General features: G+C 40.5%; 1 protein-coding gene across 1 annotated transcript in view; it reads left to right on the top strand.

Annotated features, from left to right (window-relative positions):
• OGFOD3 (2-oxoglutarate and iron dependent oxygenase domain containing 3) overlaps window positions 1–12,584 on the top strand; it is a 36,802-nt gene that overhangs the window by 9,298 nt on the left and 14,920 nt on the right. Inside the window, exons 5-7 of the mRNA XM_058038858.1 lie at window positions 2,587–2,651; window positions 3,219–3,275; window positions 8,769–8,922. Of these exons, the coding sequence (XP_057894841.1) occupies window positions 2,587–2,651; window positions 3,219–3,275; window positions 8,769–8,922 (276 nt within the window). The remainder of the gene's footprint in view (window positions 1–2,586; window positions 2,652–3,218; window positions 3,276–8,768; window positions 8,923–12,584) is intronic.

Here is a 12,584-nt window from a genome sequence, read left to right on the forward strand (position 1 = left end):
GGTGTTTCCTCTTAAGCCCTTTGTAAGCAGCATGTCTGGGTTTTTTTTTGCCTGTCATAGTTGTTACATTTTGAATTCTCAGAAGTGGGTTTGTGTCTGTGTGTTTAGATATAATTTATTCATTTAAAGGTGTAAACTTGCAGTTTGTGACTTTGTTTATTCTCTCCTCCCTTTGTTTGCTGCCCTTCCCTGGAGTACTGGAGCACAGCACCAAAACTTGTTTCCTATTCCACCTTTTTATGTTGAGGAAGTCTTGACAAACATCTGAATTATTGAAGCCTCCCTGGGGTCACGCCCCAGTTGTCGTGCTGAGCTTTCTTATCTTCCTTTGTGACTTTTCTTTTCCTGGGTTTATATTTATTTATGCAGAGGCACACAGAGTGAAGCTAGAGGGGCCATGGTAATCTGGTTTAACCTCCTGCAGAATCCAAACAGGAACATTTTCTCCACCAGCAAGCTGCTTTCCCTTCTACATCTGTCTCTGTAAAGAATTTTTGTACTAAAGAAGTTTTATATTCTGTTCCTTATTCACAGAATGGGAATTGAATTCGTTTTCTTGATGTTTGCCTCAGCTTTTTTCTTCTTTGTATAGATAATGATATTAACCTTTTCAACCTTCTGTGATTTTGTAATTCTTCCCTCACTGATATTTCTGCACATCATCTCTGCTGGTGTGAACACTTCAGTCCAGTCCACTTCTTCCAACTGGAGCTTGGGGAGTGAGAAGAAATGTGTAAGAGAAGCATGTGGAAAGAGTTAGAAAGGCAATTTGTTTTTAAATTAAATTAATCTTCTCAGCTGTGTTGTGCTACTTCCTATAATCTACTTTAATATGGTCACAAACATATCTCTGAAGCGACACAGGAGCAGTTTTACTTCTTTTAGCTGTGGCTTGGATTTTTGTACAGAACCAGAAACAAACAGATGAAAGTATTTTGTTTCTGAAGCTTGAGTAAAGCTTGATACAAGAGCTGCTCTTGCCTGAGAGTGAGATTGTTTCCTGAACAGTGCTCTGGAGCTTTTGGAGAGCAGTGGGAAGGGCAGATCTGAAAAGCTCATGCTGTGTCCACTCCAGTAACTTGCTACTTTATGTATTTTTCAAGGGGTAAATAAGGTTATTTGTGTAAGTTTGTTTAAAAAAAAGTTCTTTTTATCTTTTCTAATAAGAGTGAGTAGGGTTGCCCTGCACAGAGCAATTGAGGCTGCAGAGATTTTCTAAGGGACTGTGATGAGTGTGTTCCCCTGTCACCAGTGTTATTACTGCTGGGATTTTGTCAGAATGATGTGAATGGTTTGTGGTGCACCCAAACAATGGCAAATTCCAAGATGAGTGCCCAGATATTGACATCAGAGCTGTCATTACTTCAGTGCCAGTCAGGTTAATTAACTGGTGCTCTTTGATATTTCCAGTATAAATAACAAAAAGACTTCTATAAGTTCTAATTTTAAATATTTTAGAACTGATGCAGAGCATGTGTTTTGTGGACTGAAAGGGGCATATACAAAAGTGTACTTTATTCAATTTAGAGAAACATTTTAGAATCCTCTCTTCTGGCAAATCTGAATATTAATCTGTGGTGGTGCTCACAGGGGTCCCAGGAAGAAGGAAGAGACAAGAATCTGACTCCATGTTTCAGAAGGCTGATTTATTATTTTATTATATATATTATATTAAAACTATACTAAAAGAATAGAAGAAAGGATTTCATCAGAAGGCTAGCTAAGAATAGAATAGGAAGGAATGATAATAAAATCTTGTGGCTGACCAGAGAGTCCAAGCCAGCTGACTGTGATTGGTCATTAATTAGAAACAACCACATGAGACCAATCACAGATGCACCTGTTGCATTCCACAGCAGCAGACAATCATTGTTTACATTTTGTTCCTGAGGCCTCCCAGCTTCTCAGGAGAAAAAATCCTAAGGAAAGGATTGTTCATGAAATATGTCTGTGACATTAATCTTTGCAGCTTGTTGGGAGCTCAGCAGAAGAGTTTGGCTTGAATTGGATGAAGAAATGGATTGAATTTTTGTTTTCACTATGTGGTTTTCTTTTATAGCAGCTTAGAAATTGAGGAAAAGAAAGTTTGGTCCTAGCAAGCCTTGGAATTCTAATTGTACTTTTAAAGAGACTTTTTAATGTCTGTATTAAATATGAGAAGTATACAGGATCTCATGGTGAAAGAGAAGTTTTAATAACAAATGCAGGGCAAGATAAATATTAGTGCTGCTACTTGAGCACACAAATACTGGAAAATGTGTGTGGAAATGTCTTCAAGAAGGGATCCTGGAGCAGAGTGATTTACCCTGAGCCCATGGGGGAGGCTGGCAATTCCTTGTCAGATCTGCATCTCAGAATTTGCAGTCCTGTGCTTTTTTTTATAATACCTTAATAATCTCTGCAGGGATCTGAGGGAGGTTTCTAGTTGTAAAATAAATGTTGTATTGTGAACCCAAAGCTGGAAGCTGCTTTTACTTGGGAGGCTGTGGAAAGTGAGAGGCAACTTGGGACAGTTATTAAAGGTCACAGTTAAATAATGCTAAAACCTTTTCATGCTCATTTTTCCTTCTTTGTTTCCTTTTCCAGGCATCAATTCTGGACCTGCACTCTGGAGCTCTTTCCCTGGGGAAGCATTTTGTTAATCTGTACAGGTAAAATGAGGCTGTGGCTTCCTGCCTGCTGTCATCCCATCCCTTCCCTGCCCACTGCCTCTTGCAGTGTCTCCAGCCCTGGGCTGGGATTAGTGAGGAGAAATTATGGAACTTGGCTGCATCCACCACAGTTTCCATGTCCACTTAAAGAGCTTTCCTGGCATGAAAAAGGATCTTTTATTGAACTGGGCACTTTGAAAGCTGCCATTATCTTTATTTTTATGTTCTTGCACTGGTTAATCATAGTATTTTTTCACAGTTATAGTTTAGTTTATTCAGCGGTGGAAGAAATCAAATAGCCTGAACCATTAAAAACTTGAATCCATGTGCTTATTTCATGATGTGGGAGGGGATTTTTTTAATGCCTGAGGAATGCCATTACCACTTGCAGCATTTCAATCCTTTAATCTTTTAGCATTTGATCTTTTTTGGACATCATGCTCAGAAGCATTTGTAAGATTTTTTTTTTATTTTGTCCTCACTTTTTGATTGAGGGTAAGGAGTTTTCTTGTTATTGCTCAGTATGATTCAGCAGCTCCTCTTTTAGACTGTTGTTTAACTTTTCAGGTACTTTGGGGACAAAATTCAAGACATCTTCACAGAAGAGGATTTTGCCTTATACAGGTAAAGATTTCCAGTAACTGCCGAATGAGCCACAAACCAGAATTTCTTATGGTTTTGAGTTTTGTGGAGTGCAGGCTGGGAGGGGATTGCCCTTGGCATTCATACACTGGATTTTGCAGCTCAAAATAGTAATATCTTAGTAATTTAGAGAACTAAATGACTCAAGGAAGAGAAGTAAAAGGATTTTTTGGTGACTGATAAACAACATCAGCCACGTCAGGACAGTTTTAGGGTGTGAATGTATTTAGGGTGATGGCAGCACCACACATTTCCCTCCTAGCAAGAAGAGCTGCTCTTCTGAGTTCTGTGGGGATTTGGGATGGAAAATCCTCATTTCCTCCTCTTTCACACATTATCCAAGGGGTTGTGTGAGATGAAAGACACAATTCTGGGCTAGTATTACATCAGGAATTGGGGTTTTTTTGAGGCAGAGTGTAGCAAAACATTAAAAATGGTAAAGCAGGAAGTGGAAGGACTTGAGATGATTCATGTTCTGGCTGGAGAAGCAGCCAGAGGATGAAGTAACTCTATAATGGAGCAGCTCTGGCATCTGATGCTCCCAGCTTTGCTGCAGCCCTGCTCATGCACTTAACAAACACAACAAAGCTAACGAGTTCCATCTGGCTGGGGAGGTGTGTGGCCAGAGTTTAGGAACAAGACTAGACACAATAATTCTTTGGTTATGCATTTCAGTTAGTTTCTTATAATTTAAAATGTCCCTGATTTGAATATTTGAACTTTTTTTATTTTTTGGTCTTTTTTTTTTTTTTTTGCCCGTGTGAAGGAATCTGATCTCCCTCTAGTGGTGGAAGGAATGTTGAGTAGCCAAATGCGTTTGTTAGTTTTATTAAAATAGTAATTAATGAATAAAATATTAAAATATTAATCACTTTAAGCTTATTTTTATTTAACAGCTCCTTTAAGATGTCATTGTCTTTATAGATGAATTTCTTTAAAATGTTTTTACTTCTGATCCCAATATTGCAAAAATTAGATGATTCCTTGATTATTATTGAACTTTAGATAATTTCTGTTTCACATGAACAGAAGCATTCAATTTTTCAATAATTTTATAACTTTATGCTGCGAGATGAGACAGCTGCTAGGGAATGTCAATATTCTATAGGGGTTTCATGCCAGTATAGGGGATGTTTCAGTGACTGGATGTGAAGCTAATACAAAATATATTATTAAATGATTCTGTTCCTATTAATGGCAGTGCTTTAGCATGGACTGTAGTACTTTATGGCCTTAATGAATGATTTTATGCTATTTTTGGGAGCGTCTGTCTTCCATTACTTCCCTTTCCCTACCAAGGTCACTTTAAAAATACACTCTTGGGAGAAATAACTGAATGTAATTCATGTCTAAGTATTACTGATTGCAACATAAGGAAACTGAGAAGGCATCCTGAGCCAGGGGCCTGATTTCTGAGCTGTCTCTGTCAAAATTACATTGCTTCAGACTCAATTATGGTTTCTAGGCTGATGCTTTAACCACCATCTGCCAAGCACATTACAGCAATCCCTCTTGTTGCACATAATAAATGAAATGTTTATTCAGAAAGGAGACCTTTAATCAGGGTGTTTGCTGGAAGGGGTGAGTTGAGCAGAAAACAGCACAATCAAAAGATTTTTCTCCAAAACCTGACAGCTGATGAAGGCAGAGACAGGAGGAGCAGGGAGGAGCTGTGGCTTTGCTTTGTGTGTGTGTTGTGTGTGTGATTGGTGTTAGAGGAGCCCTTTGCTTTGTCAGCTCCCTGGGCAGTGCTGACAGGTGGGATCATCAGGAGTTGTGTGCATTGAGCTCTGAGTGTTCCTGTCCCCATGGCTCAGTCATACTTTGCTCCTAACTGCATTTTTTGTGTTGGTCTGGCAGAGCCTGTGTCTCACAGAAACTTTTCAGTGGCACTTCCATCTCTTTGTGCTGCTGCTACATTAAACTGGCAGCTTGGCAAGCTGCAAACTTCCTTTCTTTCAAGTTGTGTGTTCCTTGAGCTTCCAACTATATACTTCACTGGCTTTTTTTAACATTGTCTTCCTCATCAAAAATTTTACGTTTTCTTCCTCACCAAAAATTTCTTCCTCTAACTCAAAACAGTGACTGATTGTGGTGGTGCTCATAGGGGTCTCAGGATGAGGGAAGAGATGAGAATGTTGACTCCATGTTTCAGAAGGCTTGATTTATTATTTTATGATATATATTATATTTAAACTATACTAAAAGAATAGAAGAAAGGATTTCATCAGAAGGCTAGCAAGGAATAATAAAGGAATGGTGTGGGATCTCAGCACCTCAGGACTGATGCGCAGAGTGACCGAGACCACCCTTGGGGGGCTCGGGAGTCCTGGAATGTTTCCAGAAGTGTCTGGTGGCTGGACTTTGATCCTACACAGGAGATGACACCTGTATGAGGACTGGGAGGATTTTACTGGGGTGAATGGTGAAGGGATAAGTTAGTTAGAGTATAAAACACAGGGTTTGGGATTTCTGTACAGGGGGGTCTAGAGAAGCAAGATGGAGGAATTGGGGCGTGTCCTGTCCTTCTTCTTCTTCTTCTTGGCCTCCATCTTCTGTGGTGATGGTGGCACTTTGGGATTGGTCTTTACTAGAAGTGCACCGGTTAATAAGGGTAGAAGGTATTGGGGAAAAATTATAAATATTGTATACGTAATTTCGGGTATAAAGATAAGTGACCGCCCCGGGGGCTCTCAGTGTGCTCATGGCTGGCTGCTGTGCAGACCTCTGTTGGGCTGAGAGAAAATCTTTTAGATAAACAATTAATAAATACCGAGACCGAAACAAGATCAGAAGTCTCTCCTCGTCCTTTGAAGCGCCGGGCTGTCCAAGGCCACCCTGGGCCTTTCCAGGCCACCCAAACAGCCGAGAAACCGACAGAATGGAATGATAATAAAATCTTGTGACTGACCAGAGAGTCTGACACAGCTGACTGTGATTGGCCATTAATTACAAACAACTCTATGAGACCAATCACAGATGCACCTGTTGCATTCCACAGCAGCAGATAATCACTGTTTACATTTTGTTCCTGAGGCCTCCCAGCTTCTCAGGAGAAAAAAAAGGAAAGGATTTTTCATAAAAGATGTCTGTGACAACTGTTTTTACAGAATCTGGTGCTCCTGTGCTCCTCTCAGGGAGTTCTGCTCTGCCTTTTGGTATTTCCCATTGACTCAGTGCACATGGACAAGGGCTGCTGCTGACAGATGTGGGGGGAGCATGAATTTGGTGCTGAGCATTAATTTGGAGCATTCATTTGGTTGACTGGAGGCTGTTCCAGGCCATTTCTTGCCCCTGAGAGCTCTATTATTGCATCTGCCAGGGTTCACCTCAGCGGCATGAATGAGACAAGAGTTGCTGTGCTTATGAAAATAAATGCTTCTCCAGCATGAAGAAATATTTTCTTTGTAGCCATAATCCTCCAGAACTGTCCCAAGAGTTGTGAAGAGCCAAGAGCAGTGAGGGAAGGGAGGCTCCTGCTGCTGCTGGGTCACAGAGGCTGAGGGATCAGTGTGGCTCTCCCAGTTTTGGGCTCATTCATTCCTTTCTTCTGAGCTGAAATTTGGCTTCTCTTGTCACTTGGTTTAGACATGAAGGGCAATGCTTTTGTCCTTAAGTATTTTGCCAGTAGTTTGTGTTTGGAACAGCAAGGCAGGGAGTGGAATGAAAACCTGCAGTCATATTGATAAATGTTGAAGTGGCCTGGCCAGCAGAAAACAGACTGTACAGAAGAATGTTTCTAGGCTAAAAAGTGACCTTATTCTATTTTTCAAAGCTGTATTTGTCATATTGAGTAGGACTTTGCATCCTGTTTGGTTTGTAAAACACACATTGTGCCCAAAACATTGCACATCAGTCTCCAAGAGGAGAGAAGCTTTAACAGAGCCTTATAAACAGCAGACAGCAAACCTTAACAGAAAGCTTTTAAAAGTGAAAAATTAATCATGCTGAAAGAAGAGGGAGGACTCTGCAGAGAGGACAACTGGAGGAATTCAGTTATGTCAAGACTGTGACTGCTTGGGAGGGCATTTATCCCTGGCTGCTGCAAGGGCCAGAATCAGCTGCTCTGCTGTTTGTGGCTGTGAATTCTTCAGCTGCCTTGTTCAAAGCTCTCCATTCACAAAATGAATAATTGCATTTAATGCTTTCTGAGAGCCTTTCCTGCATCCTGCTCCTTGGAAAAAGCAGACAGCAAGATCAGCCTCCCACAGCATGAGAGGAAGGAGCTGTGGGTTCTTTCCTTTTGCCAACTCCACCACTATGTAGCACATGAAACCTCAGCTCCTGGAGCTGTATATATCCCTGAAAATCCCTCTGACTTCATTTGGTACTTTTTATATTGCACATGTAAAGTAGCTTGAATTGACCCCTAAAAATGTAAAGTGAGACAGGTTAAAAAATCAAATCTGTGTGTGTTATTTCTATTTCTTGTGAGGGACTAGGTGTGAACAGAATGAATATTTAGTTTTTTTTAGTACTTGTGGATTTTAAGAGATGACTTTCACAGCCTGTAGACTGTGAAACACACCACAGGTTTTGTTTTAATTCTGCCACTTCTTTTTAGTCACCATTTAAGTTCCCTAGAGAAATACCTGGGAAAAACTTCTTGAAGCTTATGCTGAGTGGAGAAATGTAGTGGAAGATACAAACCTACTAATATAATTCCATGCACAACTTCAGAAATATGTTGTCTCTCTTTTTCTTTTTTGTACACTGTAATTGTGTAGTTGTGAAACACATCTTGCATTCATTTAAAAAAAATCTGGTAATAATACCAATACATATGTTGACCAAGAGCCCTGAATTTGATGGTGCCAGGGACTTCACCAGTTGATTTAAAAGCAATTAAAGGTTCTTCAGAGGCAACCCTTTTATGAAGGTACAACTTTACTTTTACCTGCTTTGGATTAAGAATATCTCTGTGAAAGCCTTTAATGTTCCAGCAGTTAACAAACAGTGGGATAGGTGTGGAAATACACAGGTAAACAGAAATTTTCAAACCTAGGCCACAGGAGACAAAGTTTGTATCCCTTGATAGTCTGACAATTAAAAAAGAAACCCAAAGAAACAAACCCCAACCAAAATCCCTGGGAGGAGGTCCCTTTTCTCTCTCTCTTTTCTCTTTCGCTCTCTCTTTCTCTTTTCTTTCTCTTTTTTCCTCTCTCTCTCTTTTTCTCCTTTTCTCTTTTCTCTCTCTCCTCTCTCTTTCCCCTCTCTTTCCCCTCTCTTTCCCCTCTCTTTCCCCTCTCTTTCCCCTCTCTTTCCCCTCTCTTTCCCCTCTCTTTCCCCTCTCTTTCCCCTCTCTTTTCTCTCTCTCCTCTCTCTCTTTTCTCTCTCTCCTCTCCTCTCTTCTCAGGCAAAATCAGACATGGCTGTGTGTTCCCACATTTCTGAGCTGAGGATGAACAGTGAGTGATGAAGAGCACAGGAGCAGCAGGAGGGAGGTGGCACTGACACCCTGTGTGTTCTTTGCAGGGATGTGAGGCACAGGATTCAGCAGAGGATTGCTCAGGTGTTTGGGATCAGCTCTTCTGCCTTGTACCTGACCAAGCCAACCTTCTTCTCCAGGATGAACAGCACAGGGGCCAAGACAACACATGATGAGTACTGGCACCCACACGTGGACAAGGTGAGGAGGGGCTGACATGGGATGCAAATATCTGTTATTATTATTATTAAATCACCTTGAAATCATTTTGCATCTAAACAATCCATCAAACAGGTTTGAAAACTGGTGCTTCAGGGGATGAACCTAATGGGAGATAAGTGAGTTTAAGAAACACAGGCTATTACATCCCATTCATTTTTATTTTCTCTAATTTAGCTTTGTTAGAATTAGTAAACTGTGAGAATGACTCGTCAGGAATCTCTTTTGTCAGAAACACTGATTAAAATGACCTGAATTGCTCTTTCAGCCTGACCTAGAAGGAGCTGTTTTACAGTGGTCAGTTGGTCACTGTTGTTATTGATCTAAGGTTTAATATTTGTATTTCTGCTATATGTGAATTGAAGCTTTTTGTGTTTCAGTGGGGATGTGGGACCTGGTACCCTCTTTCAATAATTTGGTGTTTTGATCCTTTTAACTGCACAGTCTAATTTCTAGGCTTATAGCTTAATACTTGGCATTTCTCAGTGGACTTAAATTATTTAGTATTGAGTTTATTTCTGAGTTTCACTGAATTCAAGCATTCTGTGCAGGACAGTAGAATACCAACAATGGAAGAATCAAAGAAAAGAAAAAAAACACCTCACAACCCAAAAAAAATCAACCCAAACAAACAAAAAACCATCTCCACAATATCCACATTTCATGCCTCCAGGATTTATAAATGAGTCACTCTGGAGTCAGGGATTACCCAGAATGGAACCAAATAAAATAATCCCAGCAAAATCCAAGTTATTCCTTAGGGCTCAAGTCTGTAAGTGGCTAGTGTAGCTTGAAGCCTATGACCTGAGACATGAAAAAATCAAACGAAATATTCCTTGCCTGAAAGTATTTCCTGGGAAAAGCCAGTCTGAGGGAAGTGTCTTCTGTTGGTCACCACATTGGTGTGAGTTCCTGTGTCCTTGCTCATGTGAGCAGAAGCAGATTAAATTTAGAAAATGTGGTGGTAGTGATGACACAGCTTATGTTTGGGAGCAGAAAGTCCTGCAGGGTGGAATCTGCCAGGTTTTGGGTGCCTCTGGTTTGAAGAGCTGTGATGTAACCAGTGAATAGGAATGGCTCTGGACCAGAGGTGTAGGGATGGTTTTGAAATCCAGATTGTTCTAGTAGGAAATGGCTGCAGGGAGCAAATTGTGCTGGTGGGGTTCACAGAAATTCCATCATGTCATGCTCAATTCCTGTGGGTTCTCTGCTTCCTTTTTCTGTCTCTCTTGGGGTCAGGATTGAAGGCACTTGAGATGATAGTTCACTTTCAGACCCAGGTGTTTGTTACTTCTTATCCATGTTACAGTCCCACAGCAGTGAGTTCTGCAGTCCTTCATTAGCAAGGCACAAAATGGCCAACTGTTTCTTGGTACAAGGTCTTTTAAGGCTCAACTATCCAATTAAGAAATGACACCTAAATTATTTTCCCTTTTAACCCAATAACTGATCACTTGAAGCCCTCAATGAGGACTTTTCTATCCAATTACAAAATACCACCCAAACCCAGGAAGAAAGTAAAGAACAACCTGTCTCCACCCTAAAACCTCCATTTGCTTCACATTTATTGCTATATTCTAAAATCCCAAACTCTTAAGTTTTTCACCCTGTGATATTACACAGGGTGAAAACACTGTGTGTACACTCCCAACCAACTCCACACCTGTAATCCCAGTGCTATCACTCAATTTTGGAAGCCTTCTCCACAGCCTCAGCTCAAATGCAGTGTTCTCTTGTGAGTCTGTGCCTTTCAGCACAGAAAGTTTCAAATTCTCAGCATCCAGGGTTCCAACAAATTCCAGGAGATCCTTGGGAAGAAGGAAACTCGTGATTCTGCTTGTGTGAAGTGCAGTGAATTCATTGGTTCTTACAGTTTTTCCACAGTTTCAGAGAATCAGATTTGGCTGCCACAAGGGTGGCAAAAGCAGTATATTTCAACAGTTTATGCTTATTTTCTCCACTCTTTTATTTCAGCCCCCAAAAAAACCTATTTTAGAATTCCAGACTCTGATTTATTACTATAGTGAGATTTGTGTCTGCCCAAGCCCTGCTTGCCAGAATTCTCTTTATTCTTCTCTGCATGTGTTGTGCATTGGGAAATGAATAAGGTGGTGGGACAACCTCTCAATTAAGTGTTCCCACCTAAATATCTCCTGTAATGTACAAGTTATTTTATCATTTACATGCAAATAAGTTTACATGAAGAGAATTTGTGGAAGCTGCTTTTCTGTCCTGTCATCCTGAGAATGCCTGGACATGATGGACAGCAGGCTGAATGTTTTCCTGGTTTTATCCTTCTCTTTTGTCCATGTTTTATTTATCTTGCAGGCTGTCTGTTCAGGGAGCAGATACATCAATTGATTTGTCTTGGCTGTTTCTAAGCTTCATCTCCAGCTTCAGAAAAAAACCAAAACAAGAAGGAAAAATGCTCTCCTAGACTTGGAATGCATAATCTAGACCTTAGTGGTGTTCTGTACTGAATAATGGGGCTGTCTGATTTCTGACAGTGGTTGCAGTCAGTGATCTTGGAGATCTTTTACACAACCTAAATAATTCTGAGTCTGTGAAGAGAATTATCCCAGTTGGGGCAGTTTCCAAACACCTTGTTCATAATCATAAATAGTCTGAGAGAGGTTAATTAGGATGAAGTTGTGCAGCTTCCCAGGTTGCCTCCAGTGCAGTCAGCCTGGCTTGTACTTTACTTCCTCCAGCAAACTTTTCCACTTCCAGACTGCAGTTGAAAGCAAGGAAAAAAACCAAATTTCTATTGACCTGAGGTAAAAAATTCTTCCCAGCAAAGAGTAGTAGAGTTCTTATGTGGCCTCCACAGCAAGTGTGAATGCTGGGAAGTAGAAGAAAGATCAATAAAACTTGCCAGCTTTTTGGATGCTTTTGTCTTGGATCATTATTTGTGCTTTCCCCTTGGAACAGAACAAATCACTTCAGGTATTTGTGCATGATTTAACAGTGAAAGTTATTCCTAGAAGACATCACAGTTTTTTCCTTGCCTCCTTCCAGAAGAAAGGTAAAATGGAGCCTTAGCAAAAAGATTTCACTATATTTTCTGTTTCAGAGTGACATTGTTGTTAAAAAGATGTGGCTTCTTAGAACATATGAAAACCCCTCTTGCCTTTTCCCTGATGTTGCTGAGTCTACTGCAATTAGATTTCTCAATCTGAATCTCCCTGAAGACTTTTAACAGCATAATGGAGTAGTACAAATTTATTTTGTTTATCTGAGGCTTTGTTTTTTTCCCTCCTAAAATTTCCTTGGTTTGTGGTTACATAGGAATGGAAACCCTGAAATCACCCAAATGTCTCATTTAATCTTGTAGAATTTATAAGCCTCTAAGTCAAATGAAGAGAGTGTTGTTTTAAGATGTGGAGTTTCATCTTGGATGGAATTTGTTTGGAGCTGAGGCTCCAAATGTCAAACACCTGATTTATAATGGGGTTGCTGTTGCACACTTCACACTGTCAGCACTGCAGCCTTCCACCATTCTCTGGGGGAATTTGGAGATTTGTGCACTCCCCTGCCTGGGCACAGATCCTCCCATCCTTCACAGAACTGTCAGGCTCTGCCATAAGATGGTTTTGGGTTTGTTTTCCTTGAATTTCTTCTATCAGAGCCAGTCCAGCACTTCA

The sequence above is a fragment of the Melospiza georgiana genome, chromosome 21 (genome assembly GCF_028018845.1).
Source record: "Melospiza georgiana isolate bMelGeo1 chromosome 21, bMelGeo1.pri, whole genome shotgun sequence".
Lineage (NCBI taxonomy): Eukaryota > Metazoa > Chordata > Aves > Passeriformes > Passerellidae > Melospiza > Melospiza georgiana.